The sequence below is a fragment of the Xyrauchen texanus genome, chromosome 31 (assembly GCF_025860055.1).
Source record: "Xyrauchen texanus isolate HMW12.3.18 chromosome 31, RBS_HiC_50CHRs, whole genome shotgun sequence".
NCBI classification, from domain to species: domain Eukaryota; kingdom Metazoa; phylum Chordata; class Actinopteri; order Cypriniformes; family Catostomidae; genus Xyrauchen; species Xyrauchen texanus.
In genome coordinates, this window is record NC_068306.1 from 21,837,596 (window position 1) to 21,857,622 (window position 20,027).

Below are 20,027 nucleotides of genomic sequence, written 5' to 3' on the forward strand. Positions count from 1 at the left end.
TCTCTAAACGAGCTATTAACCTAATCATCTGAATCAACTAATTAACTCTAAACACCTGCAAAATTTCCTGAGGCTTTTAAAAACTCCCAGCCTGATTCATTACTCAAAACCGCAATCATGGGTAAGACTGCCGACCTGACTGCTGTCCAGAAGGCCATCATTGACACCCTCAAGCAAGAGGGTAAGACACAGAAAGAAATTTCTGAACAAATAGGCTGTTCCCAGAGTGCTGTATCAAGGCACCTCAGTGGGAAGTCTGTGGGAAGGAAAAAGTGTGGCAAAAAACGCTGCACAACGAGAAGAGGTGACCGGACCCTGAGGAAGATTGTGGAGAAGGACCGATTCCAGACCTTGGGGACCTGCGGAAGCAGTGGACTGAGTCTGGAGTAGAAACATCCAGAGCCACCGTGCACAGGCGTGTGCAGGAAATGGGCTACAGGTGCCGCATTCCCCAGGTCAAGCCACTTTTGAACCAGAAACAGCGGCAGAAGCGCCTGACCTGGGCTACAGAGAAGCAGCACTGGACTGTTGCTCAGTGGTCCAAAGTACTTTTTTCGGATGAAAGCAAATTTTGCATGTCATTCGAAATCAAGGTGCCAGAGTCTGGAGGAAGACTGGGGAGAAGGAAATGCCAAAATGCCTGAAGTCCAGTGTCAAGTACCCACAGTCAGTGATGGTCTGGGGTGCCATGTCAGCTGCTGGTGTTGGTCCACTGTGTTTTATCAAGGGCAGGGTCAATGCAGCTAGCTATCAGGAGATTTTGGAGCACTTCATGCTTCGATCTGCTGAAAAGCTTTATGGAGATGAAGATTTCATTTTTCAGCACGACCTGGCACCTGCTCACAGTGCCAAAACCACTGGTAAATGGTTTACTGACCATGGTATTACTGTGCTCAATTGGCCTGCCAACTCTCCTGACCTGAACCCCATAGAGAATCTGTGGGATATTGTGAAGAGAAAGTTGAGAGACGCAAGACCCAACACTCTGGATGAGCTTAAGGCCGCTATCGAAGCATCCTGGGCCTCCATAACACCTCAGCAGTGCCACAGGCTGATTGCCTCCATGCCACGCCGCATTGAAGCAGTCATTTCTGCAAAAGGATTCCCGACCAAGTATTGAGTGCATAACTGAACATAATTATTTGAAGGTTGACTTTTTTGTATTAAAAACACTTATTTTATTGGTCGGATGAAATATGCTAATTTTTTGAGATAGGAATTTTGGGTTTTCATGAGCTGTATGCCAAAATCATCAGTATTAAAACAATAAAAGACCTGAAATATTTCAGTTGGTGTGCAATGAATCTAAAATATATGAAAGTTTAATTTTTATCATTACATTATGGAAAATAATGAACTATCACAATATGCTAATTTTTTGAGAAGGACCTGTACAAACTGTTGTAATTCCTACACCGTTCACCTGATTTGGATGTAAATACCCTCAAATTAAAGCTGAAAATCTGCAGTTAAAGCACATCTTGATTGTTTCATTTCAAATCCATTGTGTTGGTGTATAGAGCCAAAAAGATTAGAATTGTGTCGATGTCCCAATATTTATGGACCTGACTGTATACTGATGTATTGAACCTTATGTATAGAATATTTTTCTTTTATTCTCTGTCATTTTGCCTAAATATATTCTAATTCTTTCAGATATGGGGCTTTTACAAACAACGTTACAAATGTCAAGGTATGAAAACAAACTTAGTCCTCCAATTTTCAGAGTAACATTGAATAGCCACGTGGTCTTTTTAAATAAAGTTGTCATAGCATCATTACCCTCCTCTTTTGTTTTTCAGTCTGTGGTGTTAGCTGTCATAAAGACTGTCGGAGTAATTTGGCCATTGAGTGCCGCAAGCGGGTGCAGAGTGTCAGTTGTCACAATGGCACTTCCTTTAAGGCCACACGTTCCTTCAGCTTCCCGCCACCCAACAGCACCCAGCAAATAACAGAGCATGCAGGTATGTACATGCAATTGTCCAAAAGACCTCTTTGGACCTAGATTTCTGTTTAAATTGTTAAAACAGTTTGATCTTCAGCAATCATGTGTGTGTAATTTGTTTAAGCAGTCTGTTATTGTTCTAGTCAGATCAGATTGTATGATCAGATCCTATTTATATTTTATATAATTTTGGTACAATCACAATCATGTCCAGGAATGAATTTGATCTTTAGAAAAAGTAAACAATTACGATAATAACTTGATAAAATACTTTCCCAGCATTTTGTATTCTCTCTACCTCCACAGTCATCCCAGATGGCTCTCAAGAGGAAGAGGACGAGGTTTTTGATGTCCACCTTTGATGAGGTAAGCGAGAGAAGAATTATGAGGCTAACAAATATGTCTTGTACTTTCATTACCAATTTTATTTTATGAAGAGAAATCCATAACCTGGCATTGGATTCATTCTTTCTATTTCCATAGGAAAATCCTGGAGGGAACTAATAAGATTCGGCAGCCTAGCAACATTATTCTCCAAAACTCCAATGTCTGTGTTTGCTTTCCAATTTTCTTCATGTTCTTTAGCCCTCCAACATTGATATGAACCACATAAAAATTATACTAAAAATCTTCTGGAAAAGGAGTATCATATGTAAAAACAAATATATATAAAAAAAAATAAAATAAAAAAAAAGCACACCAACTATGATAATATCTGACATTGTACAAGGCTTTTATTTATCTAGTATCCTAAATGTGTGTAATTCTTGTAACTGCATGGTTTCATTGTCCTGTTTAATCTCCATGATATATATACAATCTGAAAAGAAGTCAAGGTCAAATGAATGACATGTTGCAGAGATCACTGCTACCCTGGTCATGGGCTCATTTCACACCAACAGAAGGCGCTGTTGTGCTGACATGACAAGCTTTGTGCTGCATCGATCGCATTGTCTTTTTTCTTATTTATATTATCTCTATGCATATGAATTATTTGTTTTCCTAGATATATACATTTGAGTGTATCAACATGTATGTTTGCCAGTGTTTTTGCCACAGAGAAGGATACATATAGGATAAGAATAAGTAAGCTGTCTGGATGTCATTGTTTATATTTTTTTTAAAGAAAAGTATTGTTATCTGAGAAATGAGAGGAGATTGCACCATTAAGGGTCTTTATTTAGTCACCCATATGTTGTTCCCATGCACATTTGGCTTTCTTTTGTGGAACAGAATGTTATGGACCTACAGCCTCAGTCACCATCCAGTTTCAATGCATGTTTTATCCATTGCCTACAGTGAAAGTGAATGGTGACTGAGTTTGCCAGTCCCTAGCATATCGATTTTGTGTTCCACAGAAGAACGAAAGTCATACAGGGTCAGAGCAAAATGAAGGTGAGTAAATGAAAACCAAATGTTCATTTTTGGGTGAAATATCCCTTTAAAAGACACAATCTGTGATTCTCAAGGGATATGGCTGGGGCAATGCCATCATCTATGTATTCCCTGCTCAGAAAAACAACACAGATGCAAATAAAAGCAACAAAATGAAGAAAACTGACTCGCCTGTTAAGATTTTCCCCAATAAAAGTGTTTAAACTCACTAGTTACAGCAAATACCACACTGTGTGCATTATAGTCTGAAATTGACCTTGGCTCTGATGGTTAATCTAGCAGGTTGAACCTTTAGCTGCAAGGCTGCAATTACGTTCACAGTTAAGTTGTGCTTGTCACTTCATCAACAAGAGCTTTTAAGGTTACATGGGTGAACCATGTCACTCGGAGTGCTATTGTTCATGTGTAATCATGGTGTGGGTGGGACTTAAAGTATGGCCATCTGAGCCACATTATGTGCTCAAGACTGCCATTAGCGCTTTACGCAAGCAGAAGCTAATGCTTTTGCATTTCAAATGTAAAATAACCAGTGATCACTAAGTTTCTTCCACAGCTGTCACATAGACTTTCATGAGGGTAGGTGCCATGTTTCATTTTTCGCAAATAAAAATATGGCTGTGAGGGTAATATACCTTGGTGTCAATACTGGGTTTCCATCCACATATTTGTATGCAAATTTGGGATATTGCATAAAAAATGTTGGATAGAAATGCCAAGATACACATCAAATCTTCAAAGTGTGCATAAAGTATACACTTGCTTGAGGTGGGGGGAAATTTTCAGATAAGACATGCATATAAAATACAATGGAAACATTTACTAAAAACAGCATATTCAAACACTGGAAAATGTGCAGTGACTTTAAAGGTTGTATTCATAGAAAAATATAAATTCTGTTATGTCAAACCGGTGTGATTTCCTTCCATGGAAAACACAAGGAAACGTTAGGTAGAATGTTAGTCTCAGTCACCATTTCTATAGAATGGGAAAAAAAGGCAGCATCAACATTCTTCCAAATTTCTCCTATTGTGTTCTACGCAAGAGAGAAAGATATAAAAGTTTAGAACAAAATTAGGGTGAGTAAATGAAAACTAAGTTTACATTTATGGGTGACCTACACCTTTTAGACAGTTCAAGTTGTTAAACAGACTGCACATCTATTCCTCACATTTTAATTTGCAAAAAAAGGACACTTCCTACAAACAGGCTTCAGTTTCAAGAAAATTATTGTATACTTCATTTTCACTTTGTGGACAAGCAAGATAATACGATGAATCCACATGAGAGTCGGCTATCAATATTTTCTTCTATTTCTGGAAGATTTCGTAAGCAAGTAGAGAAGGAAACCGCAGCAGAGGTCAGGAATGGTGTGCGTCTCCTCAGTTGCACTGATAGTGGTATATGATATGGATCGTCTCCACTACAATTACCCTTGTGAGAGCATCTGCATGGAGAGCGTTTGATGGAGTCTCTATGAATGCCTGCTATGGGTATCAGAATGCTTAAGGGAACCATCTACAGCTTCATTTAAATAATTAACGCCTTAATTACAGACGAGAGAAGAAAGCCAGTCTTTCTGGTCCATTTTACTAATGTTCAGTATGAAAGCACTGCTCGAGATGCTTTGTTGCCCCCACGGGCTTCACACACACACTTTATCAGCAGTATTGGATCAGTGCCAAGGGACTGAAATTAACATTCATTAGTGGTTGCTCTGGAAGGGTGTATTTACAGGGAAAGAAGTGCAATACAGCTGAACGTGTTACATGTTTTTGTGAATGAAACACAAAACATGAGCCCTGTTTATACTGGGTATTAACCACCTTTGGTTGATCTAATCATAAATGCGTCTCAGATGCATCTTGTAATATTTTTGAGTGAAACTAAATTGGGTCTGACCACAAATGTGAGCACAAGTTTTTGATCAGATATGGACAGTTACAGCTGCACGTGACAGTTTAACATTTTTAAACGAGTGACGTTAAACAGAATGATAGTGACTGATAGCCTCAGTCACCATTCATTTTCAATGTATGAAATAAAGGCGTAATGAATGTGAATGGTGACTGACATTTTTTGTGTTCTCCTTTTGCATTCCACAAAAGAAAGTAGGTCACATGGATTGAGTAAATGATGACAGAATTTTTCTTTTTGGGTGAACTATCCCTTTAAACAGGTCATGGAGTGCGTTTTCTCACTAGCTGGTTCTCCAATATGCTTCTGTCCTTCACCAGAACTTAGCAGCAGTTGGCTGGTGTGACGTCTTTCAAATCTACTTATTTACTGACTCATCCTACAGTGAATTTTCATAATGACCTAAAATTGTGCTGTTAGACCAGCCATGTCCAGATAACTCCCTCCGTTTGTGTTCATTCAGTCGTTGACCTTCATGAACGCAAATGAGTTTATATCTGTGATGGAAATTGCACTTTGATAAAAGTGAAAGGCCTTGATTGAGGTCAGAGGAGGAAATGAAAATGTAAGAGTTACTGTGATGAAGACGGGCCTGTCAGAAAAGATAGTTTGAGCTTTATGTCATGTTCCATTCTGGGTCACTCACTTCACTGACATTGAAAGGAAGTCATCAGTACTGTTTCAATTGTAATTTGTACTATCCTCATCTGAACTTCAAGTGCTTTAAAGTGGCAAGTAGACTGACCTGTCCCTGGCTTAAGAAAACTAATTTAAACAGTCTGGTGTCTCTTACAAAAATGTACAAAGGTAACAATTGTTTATGGTAAACTAAACGCCATTTGTGAGGCCAATGCTGTGTCTGGAGTCATTTTATTGTGAACACCCTTCAGAAGCTTTAAGAAACTTTATATCTCTTTGTTTAAAGCTGAAGTGGCAAATTTTTGCCCCACTAGTGTCACCGAACAGAATTGCAAAATGAATAACTGTTTTCAAACAGATTCCAGGAAACTCCCACCATCTGCTGTTGGTTGGACAAACAGATAGTCCTGCCTCAGATTCACATATAGATTGAGCTAATGTTGTCAGGCTGCTCAAACTAACAGGAATGTTTTGATAGCAACACAGAGCAACAGTGTTAGACCTTTAGGTAAAATCAACCTACAAATTGCTTTCTTACAGTTAACTCTGCTTATTACATGGCTCTCAGGAAAACACAATTCTGATTGGTCAATGGCGCCACCCAGAGGTCAGATATTGCTCTGTAACTTCGCACATCCGGAGATTTAGTCGTTTCAGACCGCTCACCCGGGTTCGGAGAGCCGGCTCTCCTGCTTCTCGGATCACTGGGCAATCTCTCTACAAGAAAGCTAATAAAATAATTTAAACTCAAATCAGTGTTTTGTATGCATTTATTAATTTACCAACAGAACTCCGACGCATATCAAAGGTGGATTTCAGCTGTTCGGCGATATATTTCTTCTCACAAAATTGCATAATGTCAGTGCAAATCAATGTCCAATTATTTATTTATTTGGCAAGTAGTCTGTAGTTTGTAATAGACTGATTATTGAGGAGTCAGATAAATACCGACAGAAATCTTTGAGAACTTGGTTCACAAATGACATAATTTCAATGCAAATCAATATTGTTTGTCCATGTATTTAATTATTTGGTTAGTAGTCGTGTAATAATCAGGATAACATACAGTCAATCAGTTGTTTTCGCACATTAAACCCCTTCGGGGTGATGCAAGAGTCCCCCGTTTTGCGTCGGGTCCTGATCACCCTGTCGGGTTTATTGTGCGATAACAACTGGCTGACTGTACATTATCCCTTAAATATTGAGCTGAGAAATGAGAAATAATTTTAACATTGGAAAAATTAAACATCACCTTTAAATAATTATTTTTAACCCAAAATTGAAAACACCTTTTAACATTTACTCTTTTACTCATGTCTTTCCCAACCCATATGATTTTCTTTTTTGCTTCTTGTTTTTTAAGAATGTTCATGTTCTTTTTTTTATATACACCAAAAGCACAAATTGATCAGTGACTGTCAAGCTCAAAAAAGACAAACAAAATAAAAAAATACCATAAAAACAACTCATGCACATCAAGTTTTCTGAACCCATACCGTAGTGATGTGAGGAACAAACTGAAAATGAAAGCCGAAGTGAGTAATTTCTGTGCCACAAGCATCACTGAATGGAATTGCAAAAAATAAAGACTTCCGTGTGTTGTTGATCGAACAAACAGACTATCCCACCCCCAACTTAAAGGCATGAATGAACGAAGAATACGCGCAAGTGTAAATTAGATTTAAGAGCTGCAGTGAAGGGCAAAACTGTCAGCTCTATAGCATTTAGCATTTTGTCCCATCATAGTAATTTTTTGTAAAGGGTGAGCAGTTCCCATGTTATGACACTTATAGTCTAGAAGACAGGAACTAGGTGCATAGACCATAAGAAATCATGAACTAGCAATATAACCATTTTAATGACAGGAACCATTTTACTCACTTCAGGAATTGGTCTGCATGCCTCTTTGTACTTCACATAGGGAGAAGCCCCCAAGTGAGACCTGCTAACAAACTTGGAGACTGCATTCATTAAACAAACTTATCCAGAGCAGAACAAAGTCATTATCATTACTGTATGTAATCACTTACGACACTTTGTGTTTGATCCAGAGCTTTGGCACAGCTTTGAAGATGAAGCTCCTTCAAGGGGATTCATCCAACATATTCAATCAGCAGAGACTGCTGGTCGGTGCTGGCACATGATCAATACAGCTGATGCGAGACACCCTTCACTGCATATGTAATGCTTATAAGAGGGGTAGAAATGTGTGGACCTAGGACAGTAAACACACCAGCTTTGACTGACAGGCCTGGAGATTGGATCTACTCACACCATCTCCCTTCTCTCTTGCTCTTTCTCCCTCATCGGTTCACACCACTTTGCAGTTTTACATCCCAAACTCAACATTTTCTATTTCATTTAACCACCCTCCCCCACCCCTTGAGTAGAATTCACAAGCCAGGAGTGTGAGAAGAGTCGAATGACAGAGAGTACAAACTGAGTATGTGCAGCTGTAGAGAGTAATGAGGTAGTAATTAAATCAAGCTATGGCTGGCAGGATTCAGCTGAACTGGGTTATATTGGGTAGCCAAATCCAGCAAATCTGTGTGTGGGGGCATTTATGCATGCTCACTTGTGGGTGAACGCATCTCACCTGGGCATGTGGATCTCAGATTCGAAGATTTGAATAATTGCTCCACCAGGATTCAAAGATTGTGATGCATCATGGAAGGAGCTAATGGCTGCGATTTTAACAACTGTAAATTAAACATAAATGTCTAATAAAATTAGTAAAACCCCTATTTTACAGTATATCACTGAATCGAAAACAGCAGCAACCAAATACTTAGCTTTAAAAAATAAGTAAGGTCTCTTTGGGGCACAAGTTATTAGAGAATAATTTATGTGAACTACATGAAAAGTCCAAAAGAATCAATTCACTAAAACAAATCAGAGTTCCCAACACAACATATAACATACTTCTGAATCGTTAATTAATACCTGAATTAATAGTTACTTCTGCATAAATTAATGATGAATTAAGGAATGGACTAATCAGGAATTAATGAAGAGCTAACATTTACTACAACATGAGTAATATGAATCCATGCATTAATAACAGTCACCTTAATTCCATGTTTTATAGTTAATTCATTAATTAACATTAGGGAATAAACTAAATCAAACAGGCTTTATAAGAAAGAATGTGAAGTACTCCAACCTTGAGTTAAATGTCCATAATTCAATATGGTCATAATTAAAACATTCTTTTATACATTTTGATGTCTTCCGGTTCGCCACAAACATCACTGGATGACGCAGGATTATTCTGCATAATTTACATGGCTCGTCCTAATTAAATGTTGAAAACATTGAAGGAATATTTCTCCCATCTTTTACTCACCCTTGTGCCATTCCAGATATGAATGACTTTCTTTCTTCTGCAGAACACAAATGAACATTTTAGAAGAATATCTCAGCTATGTAGGCCCACACAATGCATGATTCAAGTGAATAGGGACCACATTTTTTAAGTTCCAAAAACCACATAAACAGCATAAATGCATAAATGTATGAGTCCAGTGGTTGAATACATGTCTTTGTGAGTAATACTATCAGTTTTGGGTGAGAATAAACCAAAATGTAACTCTTTTATCACTGTACATATTGCCATTGCAGTCTCTAAGCACAGTTGTGATTTCAAGCTCAGTTACACTTTATTGTGCTCAACACATGCACAGAGTGCTAGATGGTGTAAGGGAGTGTAATTGAGTTAATACACCTTTAATTTTTGCCACCAATAATAATTATTAATAAAAATAATTGATCTCAACCCGTTCTGTGTGATTCTCTATTCCTTTTCCTTCATACCCTCCCTACCACTGTCAGTCCTACCACTCAGTTCACTTGTCATCCATACACAGGCCATGTCAGAATCTTTTACCTCATGACAAACTAAATGATGCTAAACAATGTGATTTGATTGGGATGAATACTTTTGTAGTACACGTGTAGTTGATAGTAAGTTTAAAATGATGTGCCCCACCAAGTAAAGTCATGACATGATGATGCATTAACAAGTTATGGATTCACGGGTAGTTAACAAGTTTGTAATGACATACATGCACTAAGGTGATCCTTACCCTTTTACACCAATGCAATAAAGACCAAGATTTTTTTTAAAGATCTCCTAATTTGAAATTACAAGTCCACCAGCATATATAATATTAAAAAGACACAACATTTAAAGGGAAAACACCTTTAAAGTGAAGAAAAAACAATACCGAAAGTCAAATGTCATTCTTCCACTAATATGATTCAAAGGAATTAAACCTCTTTTGAAGCATATACAGGCTCAAAAGAAAACCCAAACATAAGGGGGCATAGGTAGCTCAGCGAGTACTGAGTCTGACTACAACCCCTAATCAAGGGTGTGCTGAGTGACTCCAGCCAGGCCTCCTAAGCAACCAAATTTGCCTGGTTGCTAGGGAAAGTAGAGTCACATGGGTGGTCGCGATTGGTGGTTGTGTGTGGATCGCGGGGGGTAGCATGAGTCTCCAAATGCTTAGTCCCTGCGGTGCCATGCACAATGAGTCATGAGATAATATGCATGGATTGACGTTCTCAGAAGTGGAGGCAACTGAGACTTGTCCTCCACCACCCGGATTGAGGTTAGTAACCACGCCTCCATGAGGACCTACTAAGTAATGGGAATCAGGCATTCCCAATTGGGCAAATTGGGAGAAAAGGGGATAAAAATAAATAAAAGAAAACCCATACATACCTGTTAAGTATTTGGCAGCTGTGGTTGCCAGAATAATTCTGTAAAATATACAGTTAAATGTAAACCACTTTACATAACAACCTGTACATTTTACAGTTTAATATGGTTGTAATTTACACACTGGCACTGTAAAAACAAAACAAATGCAGTAAAATTTACAGTAAAAAAAAATTAAATTAACATGCCTTCTTAAACTTTAAAAATCTGTTGTTTACTTCATTAGGTATTTGTTACAGAAGGGCACATGATGACATGAAGTTCATCAGTAGTGCCTCTTCCAGAAGTAATGACAAAAAACTTATTGAGACAGCGCTCAACATCACTTACACAAACACTAATCACCATCATGGTAACACATGGTGAGATTTAAATAATGCAGTAAACATGAACTAAATTACATCAAATATAACACAGAACACCCTAGTGTACCTAACTGATATTAAAAACAAGAAGAAACATAACTATTCCCATAAAATATAATGAAATGTAATGGGTCACGCAGGGAATTGTGGGAACGCCCGATTACTGTTTTTTACTGTAATTTTAACAACAATATACTGTAAAAAAAAGTACACATACTCTCTTGTTCTTTTTACCATTAATTATACAGGAAAATCGTTGTTTTTCCATTTAAATTATTTAATTTTTACATCATTGTATTGTAAAAACTACTGTATTGACTTTTCAAATATATTAAAACATTTTACAGTATATTTTACAGTTAATATTTGTTAATCAATTAAAATTTGATTTCTGTAGCATTTTTACACTATTTTACTGTTAAAATTACTGAAATTTTTTACAGTGTACAAGACACTTTTAAATGATTTATAAGGAGTGTTTTGTCTCACTTTAACTCTCCTGATGTCAAATAGGAAATGCTAAAAATGCTTATTTTATCACTTAGCAATGCAATTAAAAAAATTAATTAAAATACTCAAATATCATCATAAAATGTATATTATGAACACTCTGACTTCAATCCTTAATTCATTCCAACAAAACAACCAATAATTTTGGATTAAAAATGTCAGCATTACCATAGGAAATAGTGGCAAGCAGCCAACTGCTTATAAGTGCCCCATCAGAGACAAACTGAAATGACAGGACAGAAATGTAGAAAACTATCTGCACTTGAAATGGATGTTGAAGTTCACACAATAAAGGATTGAATGTTTACATGCACAAATGTTCATAGAAAAATTTACAAAACAAATTACTATTATTAACAACGATGATGATGATGATGATGATGATAACCCAGTCATCATCATCATTTTACATTTTGAGTACTGATGAAACGCAAGTAACCATGAAAAATATTGAGAAAGATATATAACAAAAACAAATATTGATCCGGCAACTTAAAGACAACCTTTCTTATTTCTATGGTCCGGATGACAAGTTAATTGAGTGGTAGGGTGAGTATGAGGATGGAGGATAATGTAAAATGTGTTGAGATTAAATTATTATTGATCATTATAATGTTTTGTGTTTTTCTAAGCTTTTTTATGTCTATTTAAAAAATTATGCACTTATACTGAATTATACTGCGTCAATCAATGATGATTGTGGCAAAACTGCAGACAGCTAAAAGTATTTAAAAAATGATTATGACAACATTAAATATGAATGATTAATTCAAGGTTGAAGTCCTTCACATTCTTTCTTATAAAGGGTGTTTGATTTAGTTTATTCCCTATGTTAATGCATCCCTATAGTTAATGCATTAACTATCAAATATGTACTTACGTTGGCTGTTATTAAAGCATGTATTTATACAAGTCATGAAGTTGTTAATGTTAGCTCTTTATTAATTCCTGCTTAGTTCATTCATTAACTAATCATTAATTTATTTGGAAGTAACTATTAATTCAGGTATTAATTCATGACTATTTATGCACTGTTATTATAAAGTGTACCATTAATTTGAACCTCCATTGCTGTGTTTGTATTACAATGTGATGTTTTGTTACACTACATTGCTACTTATTGGAAGATTTAACTTCTGAAAAAGATACACTATTGGGAACATAGCTGAGCTACTGTCACTGAAAAATGTAGTCAATTTAATAGTATCGCTCAATTTAGTAAACTAAACTAAGCAAAAATAGAATAGAAACGTCATCTCTGTTTCAACTGCTTTTATTTTCAGCAAACTTAACATGTGTAAATATTTGTATGAACATAAAAAGATTCAACAACTAAGACTACAACTGAACAGGTTTAACAGACATGTGACTAACAGGAATGGAATAATGTGTCGCTGAACAAAGGGGGGATCAAAATAAAAAGTAACAGTCAGTATCTGGTGTGGTCATCAGCTGCATTAAGTAGGCTACTGCAGTGCTTCTCCTCCTCATGGACTGCACCAGATTTGCCAGTTCTTGCTGTGAGATGTTAACCCCACTCTTCCACCAAGGCACTTGCAAGTTCCCAGATATTTCTGTGGGGAATGGCCCCAACCCTCACCCTCTGATCCAACAGGTCCCAGACGTGCTTCGCTGGCCATGGTAGAATACTGACGTTCCTGTCTTGCAGGATATCACGCACAGAACGAGCAGTATGGCTGGTGGCATTGTCACACTGGAGGGTCATGTCAGGATGAGCCTGCAGGAAGGGTACCACATGAGGGAGGAGGATGTCTTCCCTGTAACACACAGCATTGACCGTTACCAGCAGTGACAACAAGCTCAGTTCGATGATGCTGTGACACACCACCCCAGACCATGAGTGACCCTCCACCTCCAAATTGATCCTGCTCTAGAGTACAGGCCTTGGTGTTATGCTCATTCCTTTGACGATAAACAGGAGTGTGATCATCACCCCTGGTGAGACAAAACCACGACTCATCAGTGAAGAGCACTTTTTGCCAGTCCTGTCTGGTTCAGCGAATGTGGGTTTTTGCCCATAGGCGACGTTGTTGCCGGTGATATCTGGTAATCGCCTGCCTTACAACAGGCCTACAAGTCCTCAGTCCAGCCTCTCACAACCTATTGCAGACAATCTGAGCAATGATGGACGGATTGTGCGTTCTTGGTGTTACTGGGGCAGTTGTTGCCATCTTGTACCCATCCCGCAGGTGTGATATTCAGATGTACCGATCCTGTGCAGGTGTTGTTACATGTGGTCTGCCACTGCAAGGACAATCAGCTGTTTACAGTCTCCCTGTAGCGCTGACTTAGGCGTCTCACATTATGGACATTGCAATTTATTGCCCTGGTCACAGCTACAGTCCTCATGTTTTTTCAGAGTCAGTAGAAGGGTCTCTTTAGTGTCCTAAGTTTTTATAACTGTGACCTTAATTGCCTACCATCTGTAAGCTGTTAGTGTCTTAACGATGGTTCATTGAACAAGCATGGAAAACATTGTTTAAACATTTACAATAACGATCTGTAAAGTTGTTTGGATTTTTACAAAATTATCTTTAAAATACAGTGTGCAGAATAAGAGACGTTTCTTTTTTGCTGAGTTTACACTGCTACAACAGTGCACCTGCAGCATTTTGTCATCTATTTTTGTGTAGCTGTAAACTTAACAATTTAAAACAATGCACCATTTGCACATAAACAGACACTCCAACACACCATTAAGCACTCACACCACTTTGACATATCTCATTATATCTCATTACCCCAACATGAACATGCATACACAATTGTACATACCATATATCAACAGCACGCAGAGTGCAGACACTGCAGCTAAATGTCATGGCAGATCACAGGCTAAATTAGCATAAGAGAATAGTTGCTGGGCTGTGACGGTGGTTGCACTTCACGCTGACCTCTGTGATTGACAGCCAAGGGAGCAATCAGAGGTGAGATAGGGAGTTCCACTGGGGCTTGAAGGTGTTTTTACTGTCATTCACCATCATGCTTTTGAGCACTCTAAGACAGGGCTGGTGATGTCTATTGTGGTAGATGGGTGTCATCACCATGCAAAAGAGCATATGACAGAATGTCATGACAGAGTTACAGATGTGACTGGGGTAAAAATCTTCCTGGTGTGTGATGGTAACAGCAAATCATTTTGTGGTTGACCTCTATGCACTCCTGCCTGCCACCATCTGCTTTTGAGAGACATCTCAGATGGAGCGACTGTCTCTGAATAATCTTTGTTAGAAGCGTAATTAATAGTAGTAATTATAGAGGAGCGATAAGACTTACAAAAGCAGCCTTACTGCAATCAACTATTCTGTGATATGCCGCTAAATGTACACGAGTGATATGGAAGCCACAGCTGAAGGGTTTTGAGTGGAGTGTGGATCTAGGATGCTACAGCTCGCTTTTTTTAATAGCTGCAACTTATCGTTTGAGACAATATTGTGTGTTGTCAAAGCTATCATCACCTCTTTCAGTAGTTTTGACTTTGCAGCTTTTGTGGCTTAAAAAGAGTGTTACAGTGAGAAAATTAATTGACCTCTGGAAAGCTATTTGTGAGCATAATTTGCAGTATCCTGCACCAGGTCTAATAGTCTTGACTAAAGGGGGTGTCTTAAAAGGAGAAACATTTTAGATTTGAAGGGATAGAGACTCTGGAGTATGACTCGTTAAGAATGAGAATAGGAGAAAGGGAGACAGAGGCAGCAATGTGGGGGCATTGACGAAGGTGAATAATGAAGTCAGTCACTACACTGTATGACTGTAATGGTTGTTAGAAATAGATTGCGCTATTTCTGTGTGCACAAGGGATGGTGCATGAGAGCATATAGAGGTGTGTATGCATTTGTGTCAAACAAAGCAAGGAGGAAAGATAGACTGACTGGGAAGTCAAAGACAGGCAGTAAAACTGAAACATAGTGCAAGAAAATATCATATTTGAGTAAGTGTGAGGAAGAAACAAAAGTAGAAAAAAAGACCTCAGGCATTTACAGTGCATCCGGAAAGGATTCACAGTGCTTAACTTTTTCCACATTTTGTTATGTTACAGCCTTATTCCAAAATAGATTAAATTAATTATTTTACTCAAAATTCTACAAACAATACCCCATAATGACAATGTGAAAGAAGTTTGTTTGAAATCTTTGCAAATGTATTAAAAATAAAAAACAAAAAAATCACATGTATATAAGTATTCACAGCCTTTGCCATGACACTCAAAATTGAGCTCAGGTGCATCCTGTTTCCACTGATCATCCTTGAGATGTTTCTACAACTTGATTGGAGTCCTGTGGTAAATTCAGTTGATTGGACATGATTTGGAAAGGCACACACCTGTCTATATAAGGTCCCACAGTTAACAGTGCATGTAAGAACACAAACCAAGCCATGAAGTCCAAGGAATTGTCTGTAGACCTCTGAGACAGGATTAAATTGAGGCACAGATCTGGGGAAGGGTACAGAAACATTTCTCCAGCATTGAAGGTCCCAATGAGCACAGTGGCCTCCATCATCCGTAAATGGAAGAAGTTTGGAACTACCAGGACTCTTCCTAGAACTGGCCGCCAGGCCAAACTGAGCGATCGGGGGAGAAGGGCCTTAGTCAGGGAAGATGGTCACTCTGACAGAGCTCCAGCATTTCTCTGTGGACAGAGGAGAACCTTTCAGAAGAACAACCATCTCTGCAGCACTTCACCAATCAGGCCTGTATGGTAGAGTGGCCAGACAGAAGTCACTTCTCAGTAAAAGGCACATGACAGCCCGCCTGGAGTTTGCCAAAAGGCACCTGAAGGACTCTCAGACCATGAGAAACAAAATTCTCTGGTCTGATGAAACAAATATTGAACTTTGGCCTGAATGGCAAGCGTCATGTCTGGAGGAAACAAGGCACCGCTCATCACCTGGCCAATACATCCCTAAAGTGAAGAATGTTGGTGGCAGCATCGTGCTGTGGGGATGTTTTTCAGCAACAGGGACTGGGAGACTAGTCAGGATCGAGGGAAAGATGAATGCAGCAATGTAAAGAGACATCCTTGATGAAAACCTGCTCCAGAGCGCTCTGGACCTCAGGCTGGGGTGAAGGTTCATCTTCCAACAGGACATCGACCCTAAGCACACAGCCAAGATAACAAAGGAGTGGCTACGGGACAACTCTGTGAATATCCTTGAGTGGCCCAGTAAGAGTCCAGACTTGAACCCGATTGAACATCTCTGGAGAGATCTGAAAATGGCTGTGCACCAATCCTCCCCATCCAACCTGATGGATCTTGAGAAGTCCTGCAAAGAAGAATCGGAGAAACTGCCCAAAAATAGGTGTGCCAAGCTTGTAGCATCATTCACAAAAAGACTTGAGGATGTAATTTGTGCCAAAGGTGCTTCAACAAAGTATTGAGCAAAGGCTGTGAATACTTATGTACATGTGATTTTAATTTTATTTTTTTTTAAATAAATTTGCAAAGATTTCAAACAAACTTCTTTCACGTTGCCATTATGGGGTATTGTTTGTAATTATTTGGAAAATAATTAATTGAATCAATTTTGGACTAAGGCTGTAACATAACAAAATGTGGAAAAAGTGAAGTGCTGTGAATACTTTCTGGATGCACTGTAACAGGTGAATCCTCTGAGTTTAGTAGACTCAGGAGTGGATGTGTTTGTGTGTCTGTAAATGTTTGCGTTGCTGTTGCTCCAGTTGTTCAGCCCAGCACGGTTAATGTGGGCTGACTGAATGTCTGAATTTACTGAACCCAACAGGCTACCATAAGGGCTACAAATGACCTTGTGGTACCGTGGAAATGTGATACCATAATATAACTGCTGAGAAAAGGGGAGCAATCAAAGCATGTAGTTCTCATAAGTCTTCTGTAGGTCAGACTGAATCATTTAAGACAACATACTGTACAACAATGTGCAAAAGCTTGAGCGCTCGCAAAGCTACCAAGTTAAGACATCAAAAACTTAGCGTGCAGGAAAATAGTCTGAAATTACAGTCTATACATTATGCCACTTAGGTTTTAACCAAAGTATGCTGTGGACCATTTGGTTGGAATGCAGGAAAGTTGCCTGAAAATCAAGAAAAGATTATCAATCTTTTAATTTGGGGATTTATGTATGCTGTGGACCATTTCAATTAAAGGCTGATAAATCCACAGTTGATTTTAGAAGAGAAATTCCACTGCTTGATTTCATTATTCCATATAATTCTGTTGGTGGATTTGATTTTCCTTTGCATTCTGGAGGAGGTGGCACATACAATCAGGCATTCTTTGTGCAGTTTGATTCTTGATGCTTTCAAAGCAGGTGGTTAATTTTATTTGCGGTTACATTTTAAAAACTATCACCCACTGTGCTTGATTGATACATGCGTATCAGGTATCCAATCCAGTGGAAGGAAACAAAGTGGAAGGGTGTGGAGCGTGACCTTTGACTCTGGGGCCGTGTGTATTGAATTCAGCTATGGCGTATTTTGCCTGTGCATGAATCATCCTAGATTATATGATGTGGTATTCAGAAGGGTTTAATACCCATTCATTACAATCAGTGTGTTTTCACTCAGCACTTTGCCTACTGATTGCCTTTGCATATTGATTTACCGTTTGTGCAGTCACTTGCTTTAAACAGCCATTGCCTTATGTCACTGTTAAGTGGTCCAACTGGGATTGACCTGGTCAGATAAATTGTAGTGAGAGCTGGCATGGTCTCAAATGATCCACTGTTGAATTTGTAGGCTTGCTGTGTTTGAATTGGCTGGTTAGTGTTACTCCCTTAGCCTCTGCTGTCAGATGCAGTAACACCTCATTTTGATGGCAAAAGGCATCTTTCTTCACAGAAGGCCATTCAAAAGTAACTGTATTTTTTATTAAAGTTTTCTGATGATGTTTTACCAGTGACAGATTGTTTTTGGAGGGCTCTTAAAAGTGTGAAATGGACTGATATTTTTTTCCTATCTGCTGCATTGATGAGTGGCATCACATAGCATATATTTCCAGAATGAATGGGAGTGAATTGGAATACTAACAGATAGCATTTATCATAGGCCTCCTTGGGTGGGACTGATTCAGGATCAGCTTTGTGGAGCACTGTGAAAGTAGACCCAGCTTAATGCACCCTGCATCTCTGACCCATTAACAGTGGTGAGTCATATTGTGTTGAGGACTGCCTGAGTGGTCATTGGTTGGCAGGGATGCTAGGACACAGTAGTGATTGAAAGTGACAGTGGATATGGATTCCAAAATGGGTCAGTTCATTCACCGTCGCCTCCCCGCTGAATAAGGAATGAGTCCAACTGTCTCCACTATGTCCGTGTCAAAGAGGAAAATTGTCAAAATCCACTTCCTGCTTCCCTTGCCACCTCCAAAACTGCAATTGTGTCATGTCCACAGTCAGTAATAAATAAATAAATAAAACCAGGACATCTCTCAGGACATATTGCGGTGGAAGATTAGAAAGCCTGTAAGAAACAAAGATTTGCTTTAAAGTAAGGCTCCTCACCTGTTACTCATTCTTATTCTTAGTAATGTTGCATATTATAATAATAGCGTGGAATGACCTTACCAAATGTCAGACAGAATAACACACCACAAAAATGTCAAACATTACAAAGCTACAATATTGATTTTATTTTATAGTAAAGAAATATGATGGTGTATAAAAATGTGTGTGTGGTACTTTTCCCACTCTTTAGAACACTTTTAATGTATGGGATAGAATTACCTTAGTATTTTAAATACTGTAAACCGTAAAAGGTAAGGTCAGAGCCATGGTGTAGTGGGTAGTGGTCATCATATGTAAGAGCTGCTAGCTCACAGGAACCCAGGTTAATGTGTTAGTTCACCCAAAAATGAAAATTCTCTCATCATTTACTCACCCTCATGACATCAAAAATTTATTTGATTTTTTTTTCATTCTGCTGAACTTAAACAAAGATTTTTAGAAGACTTTGGTGATTAAATCTATATCTTATGAAGTGATAGTATAGGTGTGGGTGTGAAACAGATCAATATTTAAGTCCTATTCCCTTCACTTTCACATTCTCCTTCTGTTTTTGGTGATTCACATTAGTTGTCCATATTGCCCCCTACTGGGCAGGTAGGAGAATTTATGACAAAAAATGACTTACAAATTGATCTGTTTCTCACACACACCTATCATATTGTGTCTGAAAACATACATACTTTCATGCTCCCTTTATGTGGATTTTGGAGCTTAAACATTTTGTCACACATTCACTTGCATCGTGAGGACATACAGTGGTGAAATGTAATACAGTTCTTCTAAAATCCTTTTTGTTCTGCAGAAGAAAGAAAGTCACACACATCTGGGATGCCTGGAGGGTGACTAAATCATGAGAGAATTTAAATTTTTGGAAATTCCTTTAAGATCGGCCTGGTTCATTTCCCGATCCTCTCTCCTGCATTTTCCTGTTTCTCTCTCTGTTGTTCTGTAAAAGTCCAAATAATAATAACAATAATTGCTGGTAGATGCAGCCTAGAAAAGTGAAATATCTTTGTTGAAATAACAAAACTCT

At 38.3% G+C, this 20,027-nt stretch overlaps 1 protein-coding gene across 1 annotated transcript in view; it reads left to right on the forward strand.

The window, feature by feature from the left end:
- Window positions 1-3,485, forward strand: part of rasgrp2 (RAS guanyl releasing protein 2 (calcium and DAG-regulated)) — a 32,311-nt gene extending 28,826 nt beyond the window's left edge. The window contains exons 14-17 of the mRNA XM_052099567.1: window positions 1,657-1,693; window positions 1,803-1,964; window positions 2,252-2,311; window positions 2,429-3,485. Of these exons, the coding sequence (XP_051955527.1) occupies window positions 1,657-1,693; window positions 1,803-1,964; window positions 2,252-2,307 (255 nt within the window). The 3' untranslated portion in view covers window positions 2,308-2,311; window positions 2,429-3,485. The remainder of the gene's footprint in view (window positions 1-1,656; window positions 1,694-1,802; window positions 1,965-2,251; window positions 2,312-2,428) is intronic.
- Window positions 3,486-20,027: the final 16,542 nt, after the last annotated feature.